This window comes from Mercenaria mercenaria, chromosome 2 (assembly GCF_021730395.1).
Source record: "Mercenaria mercenaria strain notata chromosome 2, MADL_Memer_1, whole genome shotgun sequence".
NCBI classification, from domain to species: domain Eukaryota; kingdom Metazoa; phylum Mollusca; class Bivalvia; order Venerida; family Veneridae; genus Mercenaria; species Mercenaria mercenaria.
Window position 1 is genome coordinate 93969672 of NC_069362.1, and position 27977 is coordinate 93997648.

At 35.2% G+C, this 27977-nt stretch overlaps 1 protein-coding gene across 3 annotated transcripts; it reads right to left on the reverse strand.

Moving 5' to 3' along the window:
* Positions 1–962: 962 nt before the first annotated feature.
* Positions 963–27977, reverse strand: LOC123564609 (solute carrier family 22 member 4-like). Of its 3 annotated transcripts, XM_045358314.2 has the most exons (10): positions 27705–27977; positions 18628–19129; positions 10646–10874; positions 9142–9334; positions 4395–4628; positions 3732–3866; positions 3083–3283; positions 2765–2840; positions 1958–2260; positions 963–1749 (listed from the first exon to the last, which is right to left on the reverse strand). In XM_045358314.2, exons 2-9 carry the CDS (start codon positions 18958–18960, stop codon positions 2069–2071), a joined length of 1593 nt encoding a protein of 530 aa, XP_045214249.2. In that variant the 5' UTR covers positions 18961–19129; positions 27705–27977; the 3' UTR covers positions 963–1749; positions 1958–2068. The 3 variants fall into 3 exon arrangements, with proteins under 3 accessions (XP_045214249.2, XP_053393250.1, XP_045214250.2); XM_053537275.1 differs by lacking the exon at positions 27705–27977 and having other exon boundaries at positions 18628–19692; XM_045358315.2 differs by lacking the exons at positions 963–1749; positions 2765–2840 and having other exon boundaries at positions 2067–2260.

Sequence of the window (27977 nt, forward strand, 5' to 3'; positions counted from 1 at the left end):
ATGTGATTGTCCCATGATAGGTCATTTGAGATATCTACGCCTAGGTATTTAGCTGAGCTGACCAATTCAAGTTGGACTCCATGTAGGCAATACTGGGTAGGGATAGGATGTTTCCTTCTAGTGGCGTGGATCACTTGACACTTGAAGGGCCCGGTTTAACTCCATATCTCACTCCATCTCCCACTTTTCTAGAAGTTTGAGGTCATTTTGGAGAGTGACAGATTGGTCTGCAGATGTCAGAGTTAGATATATTGCCGTGTCATCTGCAAACACACTTTGGAACTGACGTTTTGTGGGAGGTCATTTATGTAAGCTAGGAAGAGCAGGGAACCAAGTACAGACCCATGTGGGACACCTGTTGATATTGGGATGGCATCAGAGGTAGTGCCATTTAAGACTACTGATTGGATCCTATTATCTAAGAAGCCTTTGAACCATCTTAGTGTGTTACCTCTGACTCCGTATTCGTGCATTTTTAGAAGAACTTTCTCATGGCTAACCTTGTCGAAAGCCTTACTAAAATCTAGCAGTATAAGATCTACTTGTTTCTTATTGTAGACTGAAGTGACCAGATCGTTTACTAACATAACTAACTGGGTAACACATGATCTTTTTTCCCTAAATCCATGCTGTAGGTCATACAGAATACCATGGTTGGTGAAGTGCTTAACAATAGATGAGGAAACAATGTGTTTAAGAACTTTGCATAGGACACACGTTAATGAAATTGGCCTGTAATTAAATGGATTTGACCTATCACCTTTTTTACACTTGTTAAATGTGATGATATGACATGCTGTGCACACTAGCAATTCTTTTGTCAATTTGGGAAAGTTTTGCGACTCGGAATCGTTCCTTCTGTACTTGTTTATATGTATGTTTTCATTATTTTATCTTTATTTCAGTGACGAGCTTTTGAGTAGTAGAGCAATGCTGTCCTTCAACAATTCTTGTTCTCTTTAGTTACCGCTTTAGTTACCTATTTCTTTGTAAGTCATAAGGACTATGGGCCAGATTTGTTTTATCAGTAGACCACCAGAACTGTATAGGTCCATATAGACTCCCTAAATACAAAACATAAGGTACAAACCAATGCAAGTTTTATGGAATAAATTTCATAGCTTAAAACCATATGCTCTACCTTAACCTTCAGCCTGCTGGCGGCAAGTGATTTTACCTTTGCGACCAGTGCAGACCAAGATCGCACCCGTGCAGGCTGATCACTGTCTGCACTGTTGCTACTAAGTCAGTAAATGTTCAGTGAACATCCCGTTGAATAAGTGGTACTGCCCAAATTAATCCATCTTAGAAATTTAGCAGGCTAAAGGTTAAAGTAATTTTCACACCTTTAATGGCTACATTGGAAGACTGAATAACAGTAGTTTTGAAAAAAACAGTGCCTTAGTTGTAGGCCTACTGAAATTTCCTGTAGTACATCGTTCAGAGAGATACAATTTCGTCTTCTATAAAATATAAATCGATTTCCTTTAGATTATATCAAACGAAGGCGATTAATGTCGATATGTTTATTCATGCCCTTTCGTCCAATATTCATTAACATCCAAATACATATTGTACATGTCTTGTTGAAATAAAACACCACACCGGTATGTGATCCATGTAGGGTAAGGTTGACGAAATTGGTAACAACAGTGCTATGGTCCACAAGTTTATTATAGTTACTCAGATATGAAGGCACTTGTAAATGTATGCTACAAAGGCACTTTTCACGTGTCCTCGGCTACAAACCTGGAATTAAAAAAAAAAAGCGATAGATCTAATTAAAGATTTTTTAAATACGTGATCGAACTACTGACAGAGCAAACACTTCACTACGGCGAAAATTTCGGTTACCTAGTATTAGATCTAGTACTTAAAATGTTTCTTGTTCTTAAAAAAATCATATAGATCTACCGAGGCTTCAAACAGGACAGGTAGACAGATAATTTAGACCTACCTTCCTTCGCGGAATTGAATTCTTCATCTGCTCCCAAATTTACAAATCTGAATCCCAGACAAGAAAATAGATCGCCCTATCTATGGAATGTATTATCAAGTGAACCAGTTATCAAGTGAACCAGCTGTGCGAAATGGGATGCGAAAGCCTCACAGGTTCGCGGGCACACAAGTTTCTATGACGACATCGAAGGATATCCGGAAGTGGTTTTCTGATGGTTTCTGGGAAGAAAAGAACCCCAAGAGCCAGAACGCACATCATGCCGCCGTACACAAGAAACGGTATTGTGTAGTGGAATGGTACCTGAAAAAAAAATCATTAAATATTACATGCACATGGGTGTTTTATTGTATAATAAGACGAAAGCTCATTTCTGTCAAAATTCGTGTCATTTCATGTTTGAGTCGATGCGTGCATTTACAGGATATTTTCTTGTTAGTTTTGGTCCTCTAATTTAGTCTAGTATACAATTCGAGCATGCCCCATTTCTTCCTTAATAGTATAATTTCTGTATAAATGCTAGAAAAAACTAGGTTATTGAAACCTCAATTACAGAAAAGTCGATATTCATTCTCCCGTTTTATTGCACTCGTATGTAAATAAAACTTGGTAAGTGTATTTTATATCTCATTTTGTCTATAGAAATATGTCTGTCAGTTCCAATATTGTCTCAATGCCTGAGTTCTTCACTGATCAATACGATAAAATCGGAATGTAGTAAGTACATTGAATTGCGATTTCTTATTTTATAAAAATTGGCATTAATTCAGCTATAAATTTCTACTGAACTCTAGGCACGGATCTTACCAAGTACACTATAACTTTGTCAGCTAGAATATAGCCCGCCAGTCCTGCTAAAAAGCCGATGCATAATCCCATTGTTCTGTGAAATATAAACATAAGCACGGATAAAAATATTTTTAATCGTTAATAAAATTAATCATGTTTTTGCCTGTCTGTGCTTTTGAAGATGACTGGTACAGTAAAGACCAAAGAAATTTTTATTGTCCAAATACTGCAGAAAGTATGTTGTCATATAATTTCTCGAAATGAATACAGTTCATTTATCTGAGTCGGAGGTATAATTAAAATGTAAAATAAGCTGTTGCTAAAGGTAAGTTATACCTGATAACAGTAGGGTATGTTTCCATGGTTACCAAATTGATGATTGTCAGCGTTGTCGTGACGCCCATTTTTGTGAAAAATCCCAAGGAGTTGATCATACTCATGTCTATAGTCTCGTTGCTCACGTGGAGAACGAGAATACACAGCGAGACAAGACCAGACGACATTGCGTATAGGAACAAACACCAACGTCGACCTAAACTAAAATTCATAAAAAAGAAGAAGAAATGTCATTCTAATGTAGCAAACATTTAAACTGCATGTATTACATCTGGCTACATTGTTACAAAATCTTGTAAGACCCCCGTATATATATCCGATGACGTTTTAAAAGCATACCGATGAATATTTACAGGAACATTTCTGTATTTTGTCCTCGACAAGTACCCCACTGAAATGTAGACAGACCTCTCTGTTACATACCCGCATATGTATTTCCTCTAGATATATATTCACGGGAGGTGGTTCTACCAAGGTGTCCGCCTATGCCTGGCAAATGCACGATCGAGCACATGGTTTCTTCCCCACCATTAAAAAATGTCGCCATATGACCAAAACTGTGTGTGTGACATACGATCCAACAAAAGTTTATCCATGAGATATCAAAATAATTTTCCTACATAATGCGATATACATGTATATACCATACCATTTATTGATGAGAACGGCGCACACAATGACAACAGCGTCCGTATTGTACAAAATAAAATTGTTGAGGTAGGGGTTGGAGGTGAGCTGGCGTATATCTCGGAATAGTCCGCAGTATGCCGTAGATCCCAAAAACCTAAAAGAAGAAATTAAAAAATCAAGCTCATTTGGCCATAGAAATATTCAACGAGTTCCCGAGGTTTACAGCTTCACAGAGAGGGACTTAAAGCCCTGCTCCCGTCCTACCTTTTAACCTTGAATTGTCACTTAAAAAGCATGAAAATCCTGACTATAAACAGTGACGCCTGTCAAAATAGAGCCTACTTTATATAAAATTCTATCTGAAATACCTGTGAATTTGTGTGCTTAAGAGTGGCACGTGGCCGTTAACTGTTACCTATTGTAATATGGGTTGCATACACACAAAAGAATTTGAATAGCCGCGGAGCAGGGCTTTAAGGGCCTACAATATATATATATAGCACTTGACACACGTCTTGTCTAGAGAAGACTGTTTCTGACAGAACAACTAACTATTTACACTTAGCATAATACTGAACTCGTAAAGTGAAATCACGCCTGCCAAACCCATTTTTCAACAGCTCCTTGTAAGAGCTGATATGTTTTTGTTTGATGACGAGATAATAATTCAATAAAATCATACCACGTAAATATCACAGCAAATGTTCCCCTTCGTAGTCTACCAGTTGTAAACAAATCCAGATACGTGAAAGTCTTTTTGTGCATAGTGTTTAAAATACAAGTTCTGGAAATATCGAACAATGTCGTAAGTTCCGGAACAGGTCGACAATTGCACGCGACCACCTCTTTAATCGTCTGCTCAGCCTGCGAGAACCTGTGGTGGCACAGCAGCCACCTCGAACTCTCCAAAACTAAACTGAAAGAACATAAGGCAGGAAAAAGCATTATTAAAATTAAGAAACAGTTAAACACGCTTACTACTTAACATGTGTCTCCTGGTATGTCAAAAAGTACACAAATATCGCCCAACATTTTTTCTCGCCTAAAACATCAAATCACAACATACGTTCATCCCTGTTAATGCAGGGTAGGTCTGAAGCAATCACAGTCTTCTAGCATTTCTCACATTTGTGCCAGTGGATTGGAACTATGTAGGTTCAGTATGATAAATATGGTGACTTGGCTAACACCCTCAGACCTCGGCTCACCCCTTCCCCAGTTATCATCTGTACCTAAAATGTAAACTTCAGTTAGCTACTTTATGTTTAAGATAATGTTTTGGTAACTGTATCAAGAGTTCATACTGAAAACTTAAGTAAAGGATCTGTTTTTGTCCAGAAAAAGAGTTACTTGCGTAGAAAAAAATATCCTAGGTAGATTTTTTTGGGGAAAAAAAGACAAATTCGCTGAACGTTTATTTTAGGCTTACGTGACTATGAACTATGACCCTGCAGTTTTTACCTCTAGGCATGCATAAAAAGATCAAATCAAGAAATGCTCCGAGAAAAATGAAACGAAATTTGTCAACAAACAGACGATATCTAAACTTGAATAAAGTAAAAACCCACAGAATTTCACAAAGTGGCATATGTTGATGAATGTAGGCCTACTGATTGAAACAGAAAAGTTTCAGCTACCTACTAGTATATATAAACAAATATGTAGAAACATGAGAAAATCAAAGAACACAATTTGAGGAGTGTTAGGTGCAGGGTTGTGTTATCTTGTATTATAGGTAGCACAGACAGATTACTTGTTCATTGCATTAAAATAATAAACTGAGCTCAAAAATACATCAATAAACAGCTTAAGGTCTATCCGTACTTCTGTAGATAGTTACTAACGAACCAAATAACTAATAGCACTGAGTTCGAAATACGACATCTTCACAAAATTTCATCTGAAATTTTAAATACAACAATTGAACGATAACATCGACGTTTTGTTTCTGACAAACACATTGAAAGTAGATTTATTTCTCTCTGGAAAATTGCTAACGATTCTGCGTTTTGAACAGACCTCATTAATACAATATTTGTGTATGCATTTTTGTCTACATCGCCCGATTCCCAAACATCTTAAAATTTTCTTCGTTTCCGAAAAAAATACTAAAGACATTATGTAAACATTTTTTACGAAATAGCCAACTATGATTTCTAATTGGATGCGTTCTTGGCGAGAACAAGTGAATGGTGAAAATAAAATAGTGCCAGAATAAATGAGAGCGTGAACTTCATGCTTTTCCTCTCTGAAATACGGACTGATTTACCTTATCATACCACGTACACCAGAATAGTTCAAGCACCGCACACCCTCTATATTTGTTTTCGTTATGATTATGGTAGACTTTGAAATAAAACCTTTTTGAAAGTTGCCAGCTGGTCCTATATTATTATTATTATTATTATTATTGTTATTATTATTGTTGTTGTTGTTGTTGTTGATGATGATGATGATGAGGATGAGGATATTGTTTTTGTTGTGCGAATCAGTTCGGTTAGTTATTTAATCCAAACGTCCATCTACCACACCGTAAAATACATGTACTTGGGTAGGTATTTCCCTAAAACTGGCTTCTTCCTTGAAATTCCCTAATTTTCATTTTTATCACAAACCAGTGCCTTTTATACAATTACAATACATTTAACGAAACAGAACTTATCTAGAGTCGCGCCGTAGATAGGAAACCGCTGGCCTTGAGAGAAATAACTTCGTGTTCGGTGCATTTAACTGTAAATAGAAAACCAAACTTGGGAAATGTTCCTTTATTTTGAGCTTTGAAATATAGATTTTCTGTCAGTCTTATTTATACTGCCGTCTAGGAATAATTGAGCAAAAAATGCTTGATTTACAGTCCCAAGAGTACGATCATTTCGTAAAGCGGTTGCGCAGTGACATCAAACCAGAAGCGTGACATCTTATTGACTGGAAATGCCATGGGATAGGTTCTTGGAATATTGTGCTCTGCAAAATGTGGTTATTTGTTTTGACAATCAAGCAATATATAAACTGTTAAAAAAGCAATAATATTTACGAGCCGTGCCATCTGGGGATATTGTTACGACCAATTCCCATTATGTAATATTTTCCAAGCACTTTGGATGATTTCTGTGATAGAATAGCTCCTCAATCTGTCAAAATACGACTGCTATGTTTACAGAAAACGTATTTTTGAAAAACGAGAAGTTTTCAGTCCACTTAAAAGTCTACTGTGATTAGCTTTTGTTTAAAAGTATAAAGGAACGAAATTCATAAAATATGTGTATTATCTCGACTGGAATAAAAGATATTCGATCTTCAAACGTAAAGTTAAGATTACAGGGCAGGTGTTTTTGTCTTTTACACTGTTCGTAGTTTCTCTTACAATCTTCATCATCAATGCGACAGAGCATTAGTGCCACGTGTATACAATTTATATACCCCAAATTTCGACTAATTTTTCTCGAAATTTCGTTTTACTAAGTCGATATTTCGAGTTGCGCATCTACTAAGGTCGTTACTTATCTCGAAACTTTGACTTAGAGATTCGAATTACCGTAACTCGAAATTTCAACTTCGCGCAACAATTTTTTACCTGTCCATTTTAGGAGAAGAATTCTATAAGACTTGTCTTTCGTTAAAATCCTTTGCATCAACTGTACTTGTAATGTTAATATATAAATATAAGTATGTACATAGTTTGGAATAAATATGTTTAAACCAAATTTCAATTTAGTAGCTTGCCTTTTTATCCGCAAAGTCTTAAACGTCTGTCCGCCTGCCAGATATGGTGAAAATAGTGACATATTCTAGGTTTGAACACTGCCCGGTCACCTTCTATGACATCTCCTCAAAATCTAGAGCTACCCATTTACTCGGTACTGGTTGGTCTCAAATCACATGTATTTACTTGCAATATGGGCTCAAACTGGATCGAAAACCTTTACGATTGGTTAAATAGCGATATTTTATGGTAATCTGATATATAATGTTACCCGAGGGCTACTCAAGGTACATAATATTGGCCAGAACCTATGTAATATTATATACGTATTTATAAGTATACCATGGTAGAAATCTCGAGTTGATAATAAGCTAAGTCTTTTACAAATTCATGTGGCAGGTTGTTTTTATTTGAAACAATTTTAGTTGTTCAAATTCTGTTTAACGAAACTTGCATTATACATGTATATTACTAAAGCTTTTAAATTAAGACAGTCTAATGTTAGACCAGATGTCACTTAGGTATTAGTCTATTTATGTTCATTCGTGTTTTGAATATACTCTCACATCTTAAAATTTATACTTTGTGTTATGTTTATGTTAATTTTGATTTTCTCGCATCTTTACATGAATATGTATTTTACGCATGCCAAAAAATGATGTTTATATGTTTTTTTGCTGTGTCGATGAGCTTTTCATGTTTAAGACAAATAAAATTTATGTTATATTATGTTATGTTATGTTTCGTTCAGCACGACGGCATACATGAAAAAGAGTGAAAACGACAATGATAACAACAACAACAATAATAATAATTATGATAATTATAATAATTTGAATTCTTTTTAAAAGAAATCATAAATTTTATTACCGATATGCTGTATTGACACTCGGCAAGTTCCGTGAGATTACGTAGTCTTCTTATGTCGAAATCGCATACGGAATACGTAATAAAACAGTAATAGCCGATTGCCATTAATGATCCACTACCAATTAACAATGGTATTTAAATAGCTTCATTCAAGAATTAGGGGTGAATTGTTTCTGCTTTCTGATTCAATGTACGTTTCCGTATAGGATTTTGTTGAATATTGTATATTAACTTTTACTAATCCAATCCGAAACCAATCATGAATAATTAGTCAGTTTATTGAATATATTTCTAACCTTTAGCCTGCTGGGGGCAATTTATTTTGCCTTCGCGACCAGTGTAGACCATGATCAGCCTGCACGGACTGATCATGGTCTGCACTGTTCGCTATTCAGTCAGTAAATTTTCAGTGAACACCCCTTTGAATAATTGAATGATGGACCAGACTATGTTAGAAATTTAGCATGCTAAAGGCTAAAGCATGGGTTCGAGTAAACACATTACCATGGTATGTTTGTTTTGCATACAATAGATGCCTTTTGGAATTGAGATTCATAAGTATGTAGATTGAAAGTAATAACATAATAATAACAATGATCACAGTTAATAATGATATACTGTTTATTTTTTGCAGACATTAATAACAAAAATTACGCGACAAATATTTACTCTTGTAGCATTGTTAACGCAACATTATTTCTGAAGTTATCAACTTCTAAAGCTAAAGAAGTAAGTCAAGCAAAAAGATAAACTGGCCATTACATTATTCAGTGAATGGGATATCGTTTGAAAAACTGTTGTCATACATTTGAGGATTTAATTCGTGGACACATGTAACCAATGGTAGATTACTTACAAATACGAGCCAATAAGCGGTCCTCCTGCAAGTCCGGAGAACAGGGCCAGGTATCGCCAATGGCGAGTGACCAACGCTTCCAATGACAGCAGACTGGGTCCAAACCACCAGGGAACCAGACATATACATATATCTCGCCAGTCATGCCCGACGTACTCTAGAACGAGAACCAGGCTTGTCACGATGAAACTTCCTGCAATCCAAAAAGTCGAAATATGATTTAAAACATTTTAACACATGCCTGTTATCGCGCAAGAAAGCTTTGCAAGGAAGAAACTTGGAACGCTGCCTTTGTCTTTTTGTTCTTTCTTTTGTACGTTATACCAAAAAGCTACAAAAATAAACAGATCTGTGTATTTTATACTTCTTTGGTTATACGACATACACTATTCAAAATCTGCCTACTTCTGTTATTCACAGACAAATTACGATACTAGTATGTATAATGATGCACTATGTGGAAATGTAAGCAACATCAAATGCATTTTACGTGTTAGAAGCCTTCTGGGAGCAATAAAATAATTGTACATTATATCCCCCAAAGCAGAATAGAGCTTAGGGACGCCTCATTGTTATGACTGTGATTAACGTGATTTTCGAACTTACTTTGGAAGAAAACTGTAAAACCTCTGCGTTAACACGTGCATGATATAAAATCGTTTGTTCACGATGTTAATTGGGTATTTTAATATAATAAATCAGACAGAGTGATTGTGTTTCTCGCTACATAACCATTTAAAACAATTGCTCTCTTAAGAATACCTCCGGTAATGTAGTTAGTGCGTTCTCTTTTGAAATGCCATTCAGCTATAACTCAAATGCACTTCCGTATTCACAGGTGTAAAAGAGGAAATAAATAAGCTCGTAATTCCATGCTTAAAATTCATAGCTGCGTTTAAATATTTCGTAAAGAGACATTTTTCTAATAATTATGTTTATCTTTTAAAGATTGTTAAAGTATGAACTTATTGGATGGCTTGCCGTCAATCATCAAAACTATTTGCCGGAGGTCCGAAGGAACAAGGGTTAACAGTTTTAACTATTGGCCGGTAAGTCATTCAGTTAGTGTTTTATAACATGGCATCAGAATATATTTCAAAGTTTTTTTGTTTGTTTTTTTTATTTCTCTCTGAAAATTTGACTTTAGCCCAGCAAACATACATTAACAGGTCAATAGTACAAATTATGAACCGCCAATTTATAAAAGAAATCAGTAGTATAGTTCTAATTTGAGCGATAGTTGGGCCTTTTTCATGGTTCGATGCAGGCCAGGTTGTTACATATCATGGAATGTGCTAAGATCTTCCATTTGAATAACATGTACCTAACTATCAAAAGGACAATTTTATTTAAGATTTGTCATATATTTCCATGATACTTGTAACACATATTTTCAAATCACATTTCATATACAATTTTTACTTGATAGAACAACATCTACTATTTTTAAGAAAATGAGAAAAATGTATTCACAAAGCGTCAAAAATCCGACTATAATACGCACCCGCTCCAAAACCAACGACTCCCCGGCAGACGAGAAAGAATTTCCAAGATTGAGCTGCACCACAAGAACACTGGGCAATGCATAACAACGTAAAGAATGCGTACATCACGCGTCGCCGGCCTAGAAGATCTGAGAGGATCGAACCCAGAACGAATCCAACGGCGAGACCAATACATTGCGAGTAGTGAATTGCAGTTCTTACATCTGGCTCAAACCCAGGGTATGCCCACTGAAAGAAGGAACACAAATGGTGAATAATATAGACAATATTAGGACCGTGGAAAGTAATCGCAGATAGACTGTTGTAAATGTTTAAATATCTATTAGCTAGAGGTCTACTTACAGATCTGATTGCTTTAATTGTTACACATCATATAATCTTATATTGAACACAGAATAGAAACAGAATGTGTAACTGAATATGTACGAGACAAGGTCCGGTCCTTGTTTATGATATATTAATTTTTCCATATGTAGTCAGTCTATATCCTGTGTCCTGATAGTAATACAGTCTGTTCTCTGAGAGCTAGATCTACTGTATGTTATAAAAAGACAAATTCTTTGTTATTAGTCTAGTAGCTCGTCTCGTACTGGTATTTTCAAGATTTGCAGATTGTTTTCAGGAAAAAACAACTTGTCGTCTGTCAATTTGACATAGGAAAGGTCAGACATGCAACAAGATCATGTTACTTAATAGACATCATCGCATTGTTGATTTCAGAGATGACAGACAGCTAAATTGCATAATTTTGTCTAAGAGCAGACGACAACATGCAGACTAGCCTTTCGTTCACGGCAATTCCAAGTTTAGCAAAACTGGGTTGTTCTAAAAGTTGTGATACAAGCCATAACTTTGCTATAACTGATCGGCAGTGTATGTAAATTAATGCATCAATAGAAAGTAAAGTTTTTAAAATGATATCATATACAGATACAATGTATATACTGGTTCGGAACTTTTTCCGGACTGGACCAGTTCCCGGACACATGTAATATCAGCTTTATTTCGTTGTTATTCCTGTTATTGTTTCATCTAGATCATTTAGGTGTTCATTCTTCATGTCTACAACAAACCACTACATTACAAAACTGTTTTATGTTAGTTTTTATGATGATAACAAAACAAGTTTCTGTCTTAACGGGACATGAAGATAACATTGCGCATGCGCAGTAGTTCGCACTTGCCGAGGTATCAAGTGGGGAAGAAATAATTAAACTTCATATTGATTGTCTGCTGATAACATGTGCTACTTATAATTTCACGGTGATAGTTATATAAAATGCTGGGCTGTCGATTTTTGCATTAATTTTATTCTATATCTATTGGAATTATCAAGAAATCGAGTTAGACGAAATTCGAAATTTTTATTGTCAACTTCGGTTTTCTTTCGTAGCTGCTATTGAACATCAGGTTATGTTTCATGCGCATTTTTGAAGAGATGAATGATAAAGAAATGTGTAAAAATAGTTTAATTACTAAATTCGATATCAAATTAACAGCAAAGTACCGTCAAAATATTTGTCCGGATACTGGTTTACCTTACGGGGAAAATAACTTCTTTTAGTGACCCCATTTGAGGCTCAATAGAACCCATGTTTTACGTCACAACGCGATGCTGATTACAACATCGGATGCGGAAGGAGCTGAAGTTTGTGCAGTGCGGGCTTCATTTATGTCAAATATTTTTTCAGGAAATAATGGAGCCAAGATATGAAAATGTGTCCGGATAATGGTTCCCAGCCAGTATTATATCTATAGTGTATAGACTTTAAGTCTATAATATAAAGGTACAAACTGCAGCATGACAGTAAACAAAAATGGGTTCGATAAATTTAGATTTTAAAAGGTTTTAAGATGTGTCATAACATACTAGTCAAAACTTCAAACGCTTCCAGGATATATTTGGCAATATTTTTCATAATTCTACAGGTTCAGTCATTAAAGTTCTTACACATTTAGAAAAATATGTTGTTGGTAACATATTCAATTTTCAACAAAATCCAGTCGCGCAATGATATCATAGCCCAAACTATTTTTTTAATCACTAAAATACATAATTATACAAGTAGTGCTTTTATAAAACGAGAAATATCATTTACAAGGATACTGAGGTGAAGATAATGATTTTTCACTGATATATGGTGAAATATCAAACCATATATTCCCAATATATGACAGGATAAAGAAGTTATTTTGTGTTTGACATGCCTTTTCTGCATTACAATGAAAATGGCAAGTTTCTAAATTCTCAATATTCATATGAATTTTTGTGACTTTTCAAAATTGGGTTGTGTCAGTAAAATAAATAATGGTAACATAGAAACACTTGATTATGTTTAAATTTTATTATACATGTATGTTATTGACATCACATTTTTTTTTTCAAATGCTGCATTTGATGTGATTTTAATGACAAAAAATCTTGCACACTGTTCCTGTGAGATAAAGGTATGAGGGTAGTAATATAACTTTTAGAACATCCTATGTACATTACAGACCAAGTACTGAAAACTTAAAATAAGCGACATATAAGTGACCCTGTGTAATCAATTGGTAAGTTCTGGCCTAATTTACTATTAATAGGCACAAATGAAATTTATTCCAGATGACGTCTTGAAAACTGGCATTAATCCATTAGAGTACTTATAAGCTCGTTAGCGTAATGAATAGCATGTCACCATGTTGGTCTTTCTAAATGTAAATATTTTTTCGTGAGTACTATATCAAACGTACTTCGTACCAAACGAATCAGTCAATTAACAAATCTCTTTTTATATCTTGCTGGTGTAAGATAAATTTACGGGTTCAAGAAAATGCTGAAACCAGCGCTTTTGTATAACGATCTTTTCCCACAAGGTTCACGTGAGAACACTCTGATTCCTTATTCAACCATTTCCACCGAGTGAACCGAATGATTGGGCAATGACGTGATAATGCTTCCTGTCGGTATTTATTTGTTTTACAAAATATTATATTGGCTTCGTTTGCTCCGTTATTCTACAGGTATGTTCCTCCGAATGAAGTCTTAAAGACAGCAACATAGTACATATATCCTTGATATATATCAATGAGAAATAGCAAAGTGAAAAATGCTGCCGGTGAATCAATGCCCAATGGAAAATCCGTTGACAGTTCAAAGATAGACTTGTATTTACTGGTATGCAGACAAAAAAGTACACTTAAGACAAAAAGCATAACGTTTAAATCACCAGAATATTTTAATATTTGGAAATCATAGCTTTTAATTAAAGATCTATCTGCCTCAAACTTTAACTATCAATCAGTTTGCTATTCATCATATCGTTCGCCGGTAAAAACAACAGAGTACCTTCACACCTAATACGTAATCAAGTTTATATCATAAAATGGTGGTGCAATGTTGCATTTGAGATTTCTTCTATAGGAAGAGAGAATAACCATCAAGCATAATAGAGTACTAGACGTGTATTGTGGAATAAAAAGTAATAAATAATGTAACTTTCGGAATTACCAAAGGTCAGCGCATCATTCATTAAGACAACTGACGTTTGATCGATGGAGATGTGTCCATTTGTGCATAGACAATCTACGTTTATCTTTAAGTGTACGCAATAGTTTTGATAGGCAGTTGTAATTATACCTTTCTACCCAGAATTAAATAGCTGTATTTTTTCTTAAATAATTTTAAAGAATTTTTTATCGGTACAGCCTGGCACTGCGGTCGTCGCAGAAGCCACCGCCGTATATATTTATTTGGTTTTTGAAACAGATGCGAGAGGAGCGGTTGTTATTGGAGCAATGTGATTTTTGGCTTTCCAAATAATCTGAATAACATAAACAGAACTTCTGCATTGGCACAATTTTTAATTAGCACAGCTGGTTTACAAAATATTGCTGTTGTTCTTTTTTTCGGCGACGCCGTCTAAATTCGTTTTCGTTACCTATGCCACGTGACTTCAAACTGCAAATCAAACTGCTTGATAACGCATTATAGATAATTTATCAAAATGGAAGATTTATGCAACACTCTGCCTGATTGGACGAGAATGTCAATTTCTTTCACTCTGTTGATTGTGCTACGCTGAGTGAAATGTAGACAAAGCGTTTATCCTAAACGACGCTGTTCACAGTTTTAAAGCTAACTTTGGCTCAGTATATTTAGCAAGAATATTGATATATCTCAAAATGATAAGTAAGTTTAATAGCGAGCTCGGGCCTGCTCGAGAATCGAGCTTTACGGTAACGCAAGTATACTTTCACACTTGGTGATGGATTTGAAAAGTTTCGTCGGAAGTTTTAAAAAAGCGCTCCCTAGCGGACTGGTGCTCACAGGAAGTACTTCTTCCGGAGTGAATACAGAACTTCATTCAACTGCTAAAAATTATTCATCACTCAACAATAATGAAAAAATGATTTCCAGTTGTTTGAAAAAAATAATATTTGCATTTAAAAGATCAAGCATCGGCCAGAAAATGGAAAAAATGTCATTAAAAAGCAGAAAGAAACGGGAACGCGGTAATGACGTCACCGTGACACCGGCTTCCCATAAATTTGCAACGTATGATATTCACTGTTATAGGCATGGTGACACTAAATGTAGACTTTTTTAAGTGAATAGGTTTTCCTGAATTCTTGTGACTAGTGAATTGTTTTTTTTATGAAAAATAAATGATGCATACTATTTTTAGCTAAATCCGATTTCTTTGAGCAGAGCTGAATACGGTCTGCGTATCACATGAATAAGGGTGTGATAAGAGTCTTTTATGTAGAGAAGTGCTTTTTAAAAGAGTTTCCTTGTTACAATTGTCATCTGTATATGAAAAGGTTTCTTGCTTTTGTGACTTATTCAGATTGCATATTAAAATGAGTACTTGTTTGCTTTGATATATTTGTTATAAATTATTTAACTGATTTGTTATATATGAATATTTTTCTTAAGTATGGTATGCAAATATTGAACTCAGTTGAAATCTGTTTCATTATATATATGCTATATAATGACTGAATCTCATTACACTGTACTGAAGGTACGCTGCATACAGTTTATCTATGTGATATGACTACGGTCAAACTTTGCTTATGAAACAGAAATATTGAAATAATTACAATTGTATGTTTTGCTTGACCTTCACTTTTTTATAGGTGTGACGTCATTGTCCAAAGATTCATGAATAGCGAATATGCATTTGTTAAAGCGGGATCAGCTGGCCTATTTTAGAAATAAATAAAAATAATAAATAAAAAAATCCTTTAATTGATTTTTTCTCATGTATTCTAACTAAACTTGATTTGTAGCACCTTTATTAGGCCCTCAGCCAAGTTTGTTCAGCTGTGACATTTGACCCCTTTTAGGGGCTGCTAGAGCTAAAACTAGAAATGCCTTTATACAGCGTCTCATGAACAGCTTGGTGGATCTTTGTCATACTTGGTCTGGAGCATCATTATAAGGTCCTCTTCCAAATTTATTTATATATGAACTTGGGCCCTATTAAGGACCACTATAGCTAAAAATAGATATGCCTTTCTTCGCATTAACCACTAAAATTTAATGGATTTTTATCAAACTCGATGTGTAACAATATCGTAAGGTCTCCAGCTATTTTGTTACAAATGGGGATAGGGACCAATTTAGCTAAAAATATAAACACGTTTAATGACCTCTTCTCATGAACCGCTTCATGAATCTTCATCAAACTACTGCTGTAATTATTCGTCTAAGGATAAAGGAAACAAAATTGCAACCCTACGAAACCTTTGCGAAAAATTAAAAGAGAACCATTTAAATTGTTAAAGTGCGGTGTTTAGTTTTGCAATTTGAAAAATGTTAGATCTAGATGAAAGATGAATGTTAGATGAAAAATTCATAAACTTCTTTCCTTATTACAATTCGCCGACCATCATTTTTAAAGATATTTCTTGTTTATCCCTGTAATTATTTGATTAATGAGTAAATGCACTTAATTACTTCCCGTTAATGTTGATTTATGTGATGCAGGTGTAAAGTTATGTGACAACCTAATTGAAAATAATCTAATGACGCTCTGTATTAGCTCTAATTTCGTACAAGGTAGGATGAGACTTTTCAATCATATTTCTTCCGCTAATACCAATTGGAATATGTAGCAGTTCTAGCCCCGATTACCCCAGCTCTCATCCAAAACTACGATCTGACATGAATTTATTTTACTAAGTTGTTAATCCTAACCTCCCTACAAGTGGAAGAACGACATACTGTAAGGGTAATTTAGTTTGGCATATTTCTTGACACTGTGGCTGTTTGCCGCTGTTTACCGAAAATGGTTTTCTGTTAATTAACTGAAATCTATTTATCCGCAGGTCAGAGGTCAAGGTCATAGTGGCAGTTCCGTATGCACCGAGAACATTATAGGTCCTGACCGCCAATCTTTCATAGAATAAGAAGTTTAATCAGTAGGTCAAAGGTCAAAGGCTTACTGGAAATCAAATGTCATTTTTGAAATTTTACTTTAGAATGAATAAGGCTGTATAATATGTGTACGTCAGACTTCTTGAAACACATATGAGCCGGGCCATGAGAAAATCAGCATAGTGGGTTTGCGACCAGCATGGATCCAGACCAGCCTGCGCATCCGCGCAGTCTGGTCAGGCTCCTTGCTGTTCGCTTTTAAAGCCTATTGGAATTGAAGAAACTGTTAGCGAGCAGCATGGATCCTGACCAGACTGCGCGGATGCGCAGGCTGGTCTGGATCCATGCTGGTCGCACACCCACTATGTTGGTTTTCTCATGGCACGGCTCATATATGCATTTTATGTAAAGATATGCCCAATGAAGTTACAGTCTATTACGATGGGTACAGCTGTTTTTTTAACTATTACTTTGTATTGTTTTTAGTCATAAAAATGTCAGTCTAGAGTGTCAGTCCATCTTTATAAATAAAGAATTTAAAATGTCAAAAAAGGACCATTTTTCAGCAATAATGATAAATCAAACAAAAACAAAATAAGTGAAAGTAATAAAACAATTTTATTTGAAATAAAAAAGTCTAAATTTTAAAATTTATTATTTTTATTATTATTTTCTGCAATAATACTTCTAGTTTAACAATGTAATACTCGAGAAAATGTATCAAAAAATACAGAACCAGACATTGCTTACTTGAAATAGATCACGTAGAAACGTAAAAAAACACTAAAATTCTGAAAGCTATATCTCTTAAACATTTCAGTTGTTTTTAAATTTGAAAGTAGATATACTTTAAAAATGAATGTGATGTGAGCAGGAATGGGTAAGTGTGGCGTCACTATCCATTAACCGGAACGGACGGTTCAAATTAATTTATAAAATGTTATCAATGATATGATTTTATACTGGCCTTGTTATTTGCCCAAGGGTGATCCTGTTGACCGAAGGCCGAGGGCGGCTAGGACTGCCAGAGGACAATTAATAAGGCATATATGAAATTATCTTATTTATGATAATCTATTGTCTAACACTATATTGGTCCTCTCAATTTAACCAGTGTTGGTCCTGTTTTCTGGTTCTGGCCCTGATTTTCTCATATTGGCTCGGGGCAACCGAGGTTAGAATTGACTGAATTTGTTTCATATGCTTTGCACAATTGACCTTGTGTGTAATACTGCACAAGTGGAATAATATCAACTTATACTGTATCTTGTATATGCCACTATGATTGATATAAACTGCGGCTACTTAATTTTCCGAAGGTTGAATTACCCACCATGGAATCTAAGATGTGTCTGGTCTTTCTGTTTTGCTTGATCGTTCGAATTTGTTATGTTAAATGTTCCATTTGGGGATACCATTATTCCAGTTTTATAGATAAATTTATATCATTTTTGCATGCAAACTTTCAATTGGCAGAGCTTTATCGGTATCCTGGGATTCGACCAATTAATTTTAAAGGACAGAAGGCGTATAGTTTCTGCGTTGTGCACATGTGGCGATTATTTACAAAGTTATCTATACCTAACAAAATCCAAGTTTTCAAAACATTTGGCTTACCTCGGGGAATTTCCAGTCGAGTTCCAGTCCATTGTCATTGTCGTAATAAGTACGACATGTGACCGGATATGTCGCAGTCTCGTTGAAGCGAAGAAACAAGAAACTCGAATTGCCGTCTGATACTATAATTTCTGTGCATTCCTGTTTCAGTTCCAGATTTGGAATGAATTTCATGTACGTCAGAATGGATGTACAGACCACATGCATTGCACTGACAATCGCGTACAGACGGCGCTGGTAATGCCCAAATTTCCCACTTTGGGCTAGCACCGCCTCAAACGCCTTGGAACAGTCGTCTTCGTGTAACATTTTTGCATAATTGCATGGTTTCATTGACACATTTTAAATCTTTGATAACTGAAAATCCACCAAAACATCTCTTTAGCGGAAAATGCGGAAACGAAAATTTGTTTTATTTTCCAAGTCAACAACTAGCAGACGTTGTTTTGAACTTTTCACAGTTTCAAAGCAATCGTTTTCCTCTCCTCAATGCTGTTTCTTGCTGGAATAAAAAGAGAAGAATGTGAATTTCACACGTATTCATTGCGATGCGTTTTTTTTTTTGTTTTGTTTCAAATTAGTGAAAAAAAACAACAACATAAAACGCATGATTAGCATAGTAGAGATAAAAATTTAAATTGTATTTCAAACACTTAATTCTTGCGAATGGTATTCTCTGAAACGAAGACTGTAAGAAAATAACTAAACAGATCATTTATAGCATAACGTATACTATAAGTATATTGATTTTAGCACTTCCATTTTAAACATCAGTGCTGTTACGCGTTCGTCTCATTTTCTTGCCATTATATTGCCATTATTTCATTCTGCTGGAACCGTACGTTCTTCCCATGAATACAGGTAAGCTGGGTTGGGTCCATGACAAAGTGGATGACGTTACTGTCTTTAATCACCTACTTTTGGTGTACAAAAAAATCTCTACAGCTTGCTTGCGGAAAGCTTGGGTGGTTTTAGCCAGGTGTTCACCCGTGCTTGAAATAAAGCCATGGGGATATGTGTGGTATTTTTCCTCTAATAAAAGCCGTTCATGTCTTTTGCGTGCACAGTACCGATATGTATCTGTTATTCCAGAAAAAAAGACTGATCAAACTGCGCAAAGAGGTTTTCATTCCTCTTCTAATGAAATTTAGATAAAAGTATAAATAACTGCCAAGATATCATTTACAATACACTCTATTTCTCCTATATTAACCCAGAGGGCGCATCGTTTCTTTTTGTTTTATACTAAATGATTAACTGCAGGAAAAGGGGCGTAATTTCTAGCAATAAAGCAAATGCCTGTGGGAATGCTGAAAGAAATTGGTGATGTCAGCGGTTTAAGCATTTTGGAATAGATCTAAAAGAAGTCACCAAGGAACGCTTGACCCGACAACGAGCATGCACCCTTACATTCACTGACTACGCCAGTTTGTCCGTTTAAAAACAGTGAAATCCGTGCAGAACGACAGCTACAGGACTGCTGGATGATTGTATTACAATAGTGGTTGCTCTGTATCAAATAGATTTCTTTGTCATTGTACTAGGAGCTTTCTCTTGCTCTGTCCCTCTGGTCAGATAGCTGTGTGTCTGTACTAATAGAGAATTAATTAGGCTATATGAAGTGCCTTTAAGCGTGTTTATCATGAAAAGGACATTGAATAACTCTGGTATGATATAATAATAAGAAACCTGTCTACCTGGAAACAGAGTATGTGCCTTTGTATGAAAGTATCTGCTTTGTAATAGATGATATTCTCTTAATTTCTGTTTCCTGTTGTTTGTTTAGTAATTAGCAACATACCGGATTTCTTGTAAGAAAAGAAGGCAAATAAAGCATACTGGAGTTGTCTACATTGTTTGTTATTACCACAAAGATGTATACATAATGTTACTGCTATAAAGATCAATCTTTTAAACTAATTTCCCAGACAGAACAAACTCCAAAATATCATCTCGTTTTCAATCAGACTTGTTAGAAACTCACCTTGTTTCAATTTGCCCCCGACATGAGGAAAGTTGAAACATTGGGTTAAGATGAAACACCAAAATTGAGCCGCGCCATGAGGAAACTAATACAGTGCATTTGCATCAGCGCAGTCTAGTCAGGATCCATGCTGTTCGCTAACGGTTTCTCTAATTGCAATAGGCATTGAAAGCGAACAGCAGTCTGGTCTGGATCAATGCTGGTCGCAAATGCACTATGTTGGTTTTCTCATGGTGCGGCTCAGATTAACTTCGATCAATACACTTGTCGGATAATTATCTACTAATCAAAACTGAATGGAGACCTTAATCAACAGAGATAGAAAATAGTTTTGATATCAATAAATAAGTATTACACAAACGAACATTTTCAGAATGCTAAGTAGAGGAAATGGCTAGCGGTTATTTTCAACCTTCTCACCAAATTATAATCGTGAAGAAATAGGATGACTTGCACAAGCGGCGGACGCGTCCCTCCTTTACTTTTTGAGACAACAGCTTGCTTCTCTCGCAAATTGTTGTATCAGACAGACAGACAGACATTCTTTATTTTCCATATCAGGTTTTACACATGGCATTACAATTACATCGTATAACAACATGATCAAAAGAAAAGTACAAGAATACATCATATAAATGGTGGGCTAAAACATAAATATGGTGATACGAATCAATAATATTGTTCAAAACAAAGTACCAGTAAATTCACTGTAAGGTTTCACTTTAAGATTTATCAATAGTAGGCTATTTATAACGGCTAAAGAGACAGTCAAAGTCAAAGATTAATATTTTTCTCAAACTTTATTTGAGGTGGCATTTTATCAAACAATTATGTCCAAATGGACATCAGATTGCTCCATATGAGGTATATTTAATAAATAATTTTAATTGGATATTTCCCCGGACCCATATAGAAATTCCGCGCCTCTATATCTCAAAATTCTGGATCCGCCCCCTGTGCAACATTGCAATTGAAAATATGCCTTATAAACAAATAAAACTGACATTTATTGCTCTAAAAATACAAATACAATAAAACTTCAATATAAATTTATATAATAATGTCCATAAAATGATTAAAAACATCCTGATTATGAAAATCATCCTTATTGTTCCTAGTTTGTTTGATTTTTTATACAAACGTATATAGAGGTCTCCATTTATAAAAAAAAAAAAAAAAAAAAACAAAAAAAAAAAAACAACCGAATATTCAAAATCCCACATAAATGACTACTTTGAGAGGAAATCTCAATTAAGCCAAAATGCTTTAAGTTCTATTCAAAGTTAAGCAAAATCTAATTAAATCGAAGGAACAAAACAATTATTTTCAAAAGTCTAAGCTCCGTAAAATACCAGTCAGCTGAATATGCGGATTTCATTGTGGTTCTGCAGAATCTGAACTTGCTCAACTAGAATAGCAAATACACGTATTTATAAAAGATAGTGTAAAGTAGAAAAAAATACTGATCATATTATTTTTTTTTAAACAGTAATCTTTTAAGACATTCTTAGTGTAAGGAGCATAACTTGCAGCGATTTCGTGTCACACAACATGTTATGTTGCTTTGAGAACTGAACAGAAAAATAATTCTTTAGAAAAAGCGTCTCTCTACACTGCTCTTCATCACGGTAGCACAAATGCTCGATGCTACAAAGGGATGAAAACAATGCCTTTCGGACGATCCAAAAATGAACACGTCTGTGGACCACATGAATTGTTCGCGTGAGTGTAGCTGCCCGAGCAAACGGTGCTTCACTGTATGTAAACACAACTGAGACTTGTTTATTGAACAGAATTAGATTTTAATGTAATGTTCATTTTTTTTTTCTTGTTTAAAGAGAAATAAATTGCATGCAGACATGCAATGGCAAAACCAGGAAAAGAAGCTTTCCGAATAATCCTGCTTTCCTCCTCAAGTTACAACATATCGAAGTAACCGAAATGCCAAGTACGTATTTATAAAAAGATTTTGTTTGATGTATATATGAGCCGCGCCATGAGAAAACCAACATAGTGCGTTTGCGACCAGCCTGGATCCAGACCAGCCTGTGCATCCGCGCAGTCTGGTCAGGATCCATGCTGTTCGCTAACGGTTTCTCTAACTGCAATAGGCTTTGAAAGCGAACAGCATAGATCTGAGGCTGGTCTGGATCCAAGCTGGTCGCAAACGCACTATGTTGGTTTTCTCATGGTGCGGCTGATATTTGTATCAGGGAGGTGTTTGGGGCCTGGTACAGCACATATATATGCAATTGATTCGGCCTCAAATTCTTACGTGTTATGAAATTATTCGTATTGCTTGTACTTGCCATGGATTCCAATTAGCCCCGGTCTCTTAAAGTCACGAACTGCAATTCCCAACAAACCACTGCACAAAATTAACTAGGAGGCACCCCTTCCTCAACGGATTATTTTTTATGAATCTCAGTGGAACTGGTGTTTTGTGTTTTACCAGTCGTATTTTACCTATGTGTACAATTTATTTCCTAAGTAAATAGATAGAATTATTTTTTATCGAACAAACTCAGCCGTTGTACATGTACATTTATAAACTATTGAAGATCCACGGATGTTACATAGAAGAAAATACATCATTTTTGACCTGGAGAAAGTACATTCCTTTGGGGGGGGGGGGGGGGGGGGGGGGGTAATGCCAGTTCCTGTAAACGTAATTTTCTTTCTAAATGCTATCTCGCAGTCTTTATAGGTATATATGTCTCCCGATTATCCCATTTTTTCATTCAAAGCACAATGATTACCCCGGAGAGTATTATGTTTCCTCAAGACCAGCTGTCCACAATTCCGTTATTGCAAAAGACGATGAATACATTCTTGATTGTTTTCAAGTAAATAATTTAGATCTAGGACAAGTTTAGATAGGATAGGGTAAAAAGTGGCTTTCAAAGAAAACCCCTAGGACAGACGTTTATGGCTATCAATACCAAAATAGACTGAAATGTGGCATATAGGCAGTCGCTGCCGCCCACACAAGTTTTCCTGATCGTGCCCATACCAAGCAGGTGTCAGGCCCTTTTGGTATAAGACCTGGTGCTACTAGCCTTTCCAGAGTCTGGTTGTTTGGGAATGCAGACAAAAGCCTGTGCTCGCATCCGTCCTTTAAGTGCCCGACGATTTTATTCATTTATGGACATTTATTACTTTCTTTATTTCATTTCCTTCAACTCGACCCTTGTCATAAATTGATTTAAGACAGACATTTTAATCACGCATGTATGCAATTTGAAATCCTGTAACTCATTCTTCTGTCAAGTTTCCGGAAATTACACCATTTCTTCTTAATTAAAATGGGTTTTTAGTTACAGAGAAATTGTATATTTACTATACGATACGTCAATCTGTATTGTTCTGATTTATTTTTGAAAATGACGTGATAACTGAGCCGTCACTTCAAAATGGGGCATACTTGGGGAACGGCGATATGATTATGAAAGAAGAATATTTGTAGTTATATATTTACATATTCATCAGATACACAGATGTAGCCTGTATTTCACAATCCTACATCGACAGAACAGTTATTGTGCATCGACAGAACACAAACAGCCTAATTCCGACACTGTAGGCCTACATGGATTTTACAAGAAATACCTAAATCTGGCATTGCTCGTCGACAAAATCCTTTCTATCTCGCACTGTCTTACGATAGAACAAGAATTATAGCCTTTACCTGACATTGTGCATTGATAGAACAAGAGTTTAGTTTACATCAAACAGTGTACATTTATAGAACAAAAATTGCCTGTACAACCATCACTGTACATAGGTACAACAAGAGTAGCATTATCATACATCAGAAATTTTACATTGATATAAAAAAATAACCTACATCTGACATTGTGCATTGATAGCTTACATCTGACATTGTACATTGATAGAACAACAAGAGCTGTCTGATGACAGCACGCTCGACTTTTCTCAGTGCTTGACTCTAAATTAGAGCTTTGCCAGTAAAAACTTTATGAAACTTTAACCAAAAAAAAAGTTAAAAAGGGGCATAACTCTATCAAAATTCAAACCAGAGTTATGGGAATTATTTTTCCTGGTGTAGACTTTGATAGTAAATAACTATTTTAAGTTTCAAGTCAAAAGCTTTGATAGTAACAGAGATAATTAACGTTATCAAAAACTTTAACAAAAAAATCTAAGTTTAAAAGGGGCATAACTCTATCAAAAATCAAATCAAAGTTATGGGAATTGTTTCTCCTGGTGTAGACTTTGATAGTAAATGACTATTTTAAGTTTCAAGCCAAAAGCTTTGTAGTAACAGAGATTTTTGACTTTATCAAAAACTTTAACCAAAAGTTCTACGTTAAAAGGGGCATAACTATGTCAAATTCAAATCAGAGTTATGGGGATTATCTCTCCTGGAGTAGATTTTGATAGTAAATAATCATTTTAAGTTTCAAGTCAATAGCTTTGATAGTAGCAGAGATATTTGACTAAAATCAAAAACTTAAACCAACGCCGACGTCGACGCTTGGGCGAGTGCAATAGCTCTACTTTTTCTTTGAATGTCCTACAATGTATATTTATACAACAAGAGTAACTTACGTCTCGCACTATATACCGATAGAACAGGAGTTGTCCAAATCTTAAATTGCTTATAGACGGAAAAAGAACGGCCTACATCTGGTATTGTTCACCGATAGGACAGGAACAGCCTATATCTGGTATTGTGCATCGATAAAACAAGAATAGCTTATATCTGGTATTGTACACCAAAACAAGAAAAAAAACCTGCATCGACAAAACAAGAATAACTTATATCTGGTACTGTACACCAAAACAAGAAAAAAAAACCTGCATCGATAAAACAGTAATAGCTTATATCTGGTACTGTACACCAAAACAAGAATAGCCTGCACCGATAAAACAAGAATAGCTTATATCTGATACTGTACACCAAAACAAGAATAGCCTGCACCGATAAAACAAGAATAGCTTATATCTGGTACTGTGCACCAAAACAAGAAAAGCCTGCATTGATAAAACAAGGATAGCTTATACATATATGTATCTGGTACTGTACACCAAAACAAGAACAATCTGCATCGATAAAACAAGAATAGCTTATACCTGGTTCTGTACACCAAAACAAAAGCCTGCATCGATAAAACAAGAATAGCTTATATCTGGTATTGTACACCAAAACAAGAAAAAAACCTGCATCGACAAAACAAGAATAGCTTATACCTGGTACTGTACACCAAAAGAAGAATAGCCTGCATTGATAAAACAAAAACAGCTTATATCTGGCACTGTACACCAAAACAAGAACAGTCTGCATCGATAAAACAAGAATAGCTTATACCTGTTACTGTATACCAAAACAAAAGCCTGCATCGATAAAACAAAAACAGCTTATATTTGGCACTGTACACCAAAACAAGAATAGCCTGCATCGATAAAACAAGAACAGCTTATATCTGGTACTGTACACCAAAACAAAAATAGCCTGCATCGATAAAACAAGAACAGCTTATATCTGGTACTGTACACCAAAACAAGAATAGCCTGCATCGATAAAACAAGAATAGCTTATATCTGGCACTGCACACCAAAACAAGAATAGCCTGCATCGATAAAACAATAATTGCTTATATCTGGCACTGTACATCCAAAAGAACAAGAACAGTCTGCACCGATAGAACAAGAATTATCGACATCAATATGACAAGAAAAGCTTTAGTCTGGCATTGTATAGCGATAGAAGTATATGTTCCGAGGCAGATACTCACAAGTTGTGCACATAATCTACCCTTAATCTTTATTTCTAGGTATCAAACTGATTTAATTTGTATATGTAGAAAAAATCCTAGGGTAATTTTATTCAAATAATTGCAAAAAAGTTGCAAACTTCGCAGAATGATCAGACACTAATTTCAAGAGGAAATCACATCTATCACCCGCAAAGACTAAACAGTTTTGTTAAAAAGATATAGGAAAGAGTATCTAATTACTTTGATGGGAAACCCCATGAGGCAAAATGGATATAGAAATGTAATCCAGTATACTGTATTCTATATAGCTGACAAAATAACAATGTATAAAGTTTTGCAGTTTCTCTATTTCCAGACAGTTGAAATTGCTATTTTCTCTTGAACAGAAAGACATCATTCTAAAACATGAAAAAGCAGTCTTGCAAAACAACAGGTTAGATCTATATTGAGAAACAGCCTCTTTAATAGACGTACAGTAACATTTCGGAGTTCATCAAAAATACTGTTCAAATAAAAATAATTGTAATTTCTTAAATGATTGTATGAGTTTAATTCCTAAGCCCTTTATGCGTGGCGGTCAATATAATTGAGCCGTGCCATGAGAAAAACAACATAGTGGATTTGCGACCAGCATGGATCCAGACCAGCCTGCACTTCCGCGCAGTCTGATCAGGATCCATGCTGTTCGCTAACAGTTTCTCCAATTTCAGTAGGCTTTAAAAGCGAACAGCATGGATCCTGACCATACTGCGCGGATGCGCAGGCTGGTCTGGATCCATGCCGGTCGCAAAGCCACTATGTTGGTTTTCTCATGGTGCGGCTTATATATTAAATTAGCAAAAAACTAAGAATTATAATATATACTACACACATCTTTATGAAACATCGAAAATGCCTATTTTATAATACGTCTTGTCAACAACAACAACAACACTTGTCAGACCCTGAAATGATGTATTAGACCAAATATATGTACATTTAGAAAGACAAAGTGTAAATAAGATTTTGTACAACATCGAACGTATTTTATTATATTTTATCCACATCTAGCATTTGTTAAATACCCTTCTTTATATTCTTCTGCACTCGTAATAAAAGCGTTGTTCCAAGCAACAAGAACCGTTGAACAACACACAAATACTGGAAAAAAATGTGTGTCAAAACTGGGAACATTTTTCAAATCTGCAGATACAGAAAATTTTGGGGGACATTAACGACCCTTTTCCCTGCATATAGTATATATACTTGTGATATTAACCTAGTATGATTTTATTTCTTTTGCATTTTCAAATTTTCTTTTTCTTTTTCTATATGATATTTCGTTAAACAATTTAAATGTAAATTTCCCTTACCGTTACATTTTTTGCGATATATTAGAGGACATCTGTTTGAATCCGTGCACGTTTTTTTTTAAACTTGGTAAAAAAATTGATTTAATTCCACAGAATTTATGCCAACACCTTTTTCTTACAATTCCTCCACGAAACACAATGTAAAAACGTCTTTTCTAAATAAAATCCAATTAAATTCTCATCATCATTTGATGAGATACACTCATCTTAAGAGATTTCCATTCAGTCTAGTTTCCGATGCAATCAAAGCAGGGAAGCCAAATATCTCGGCGA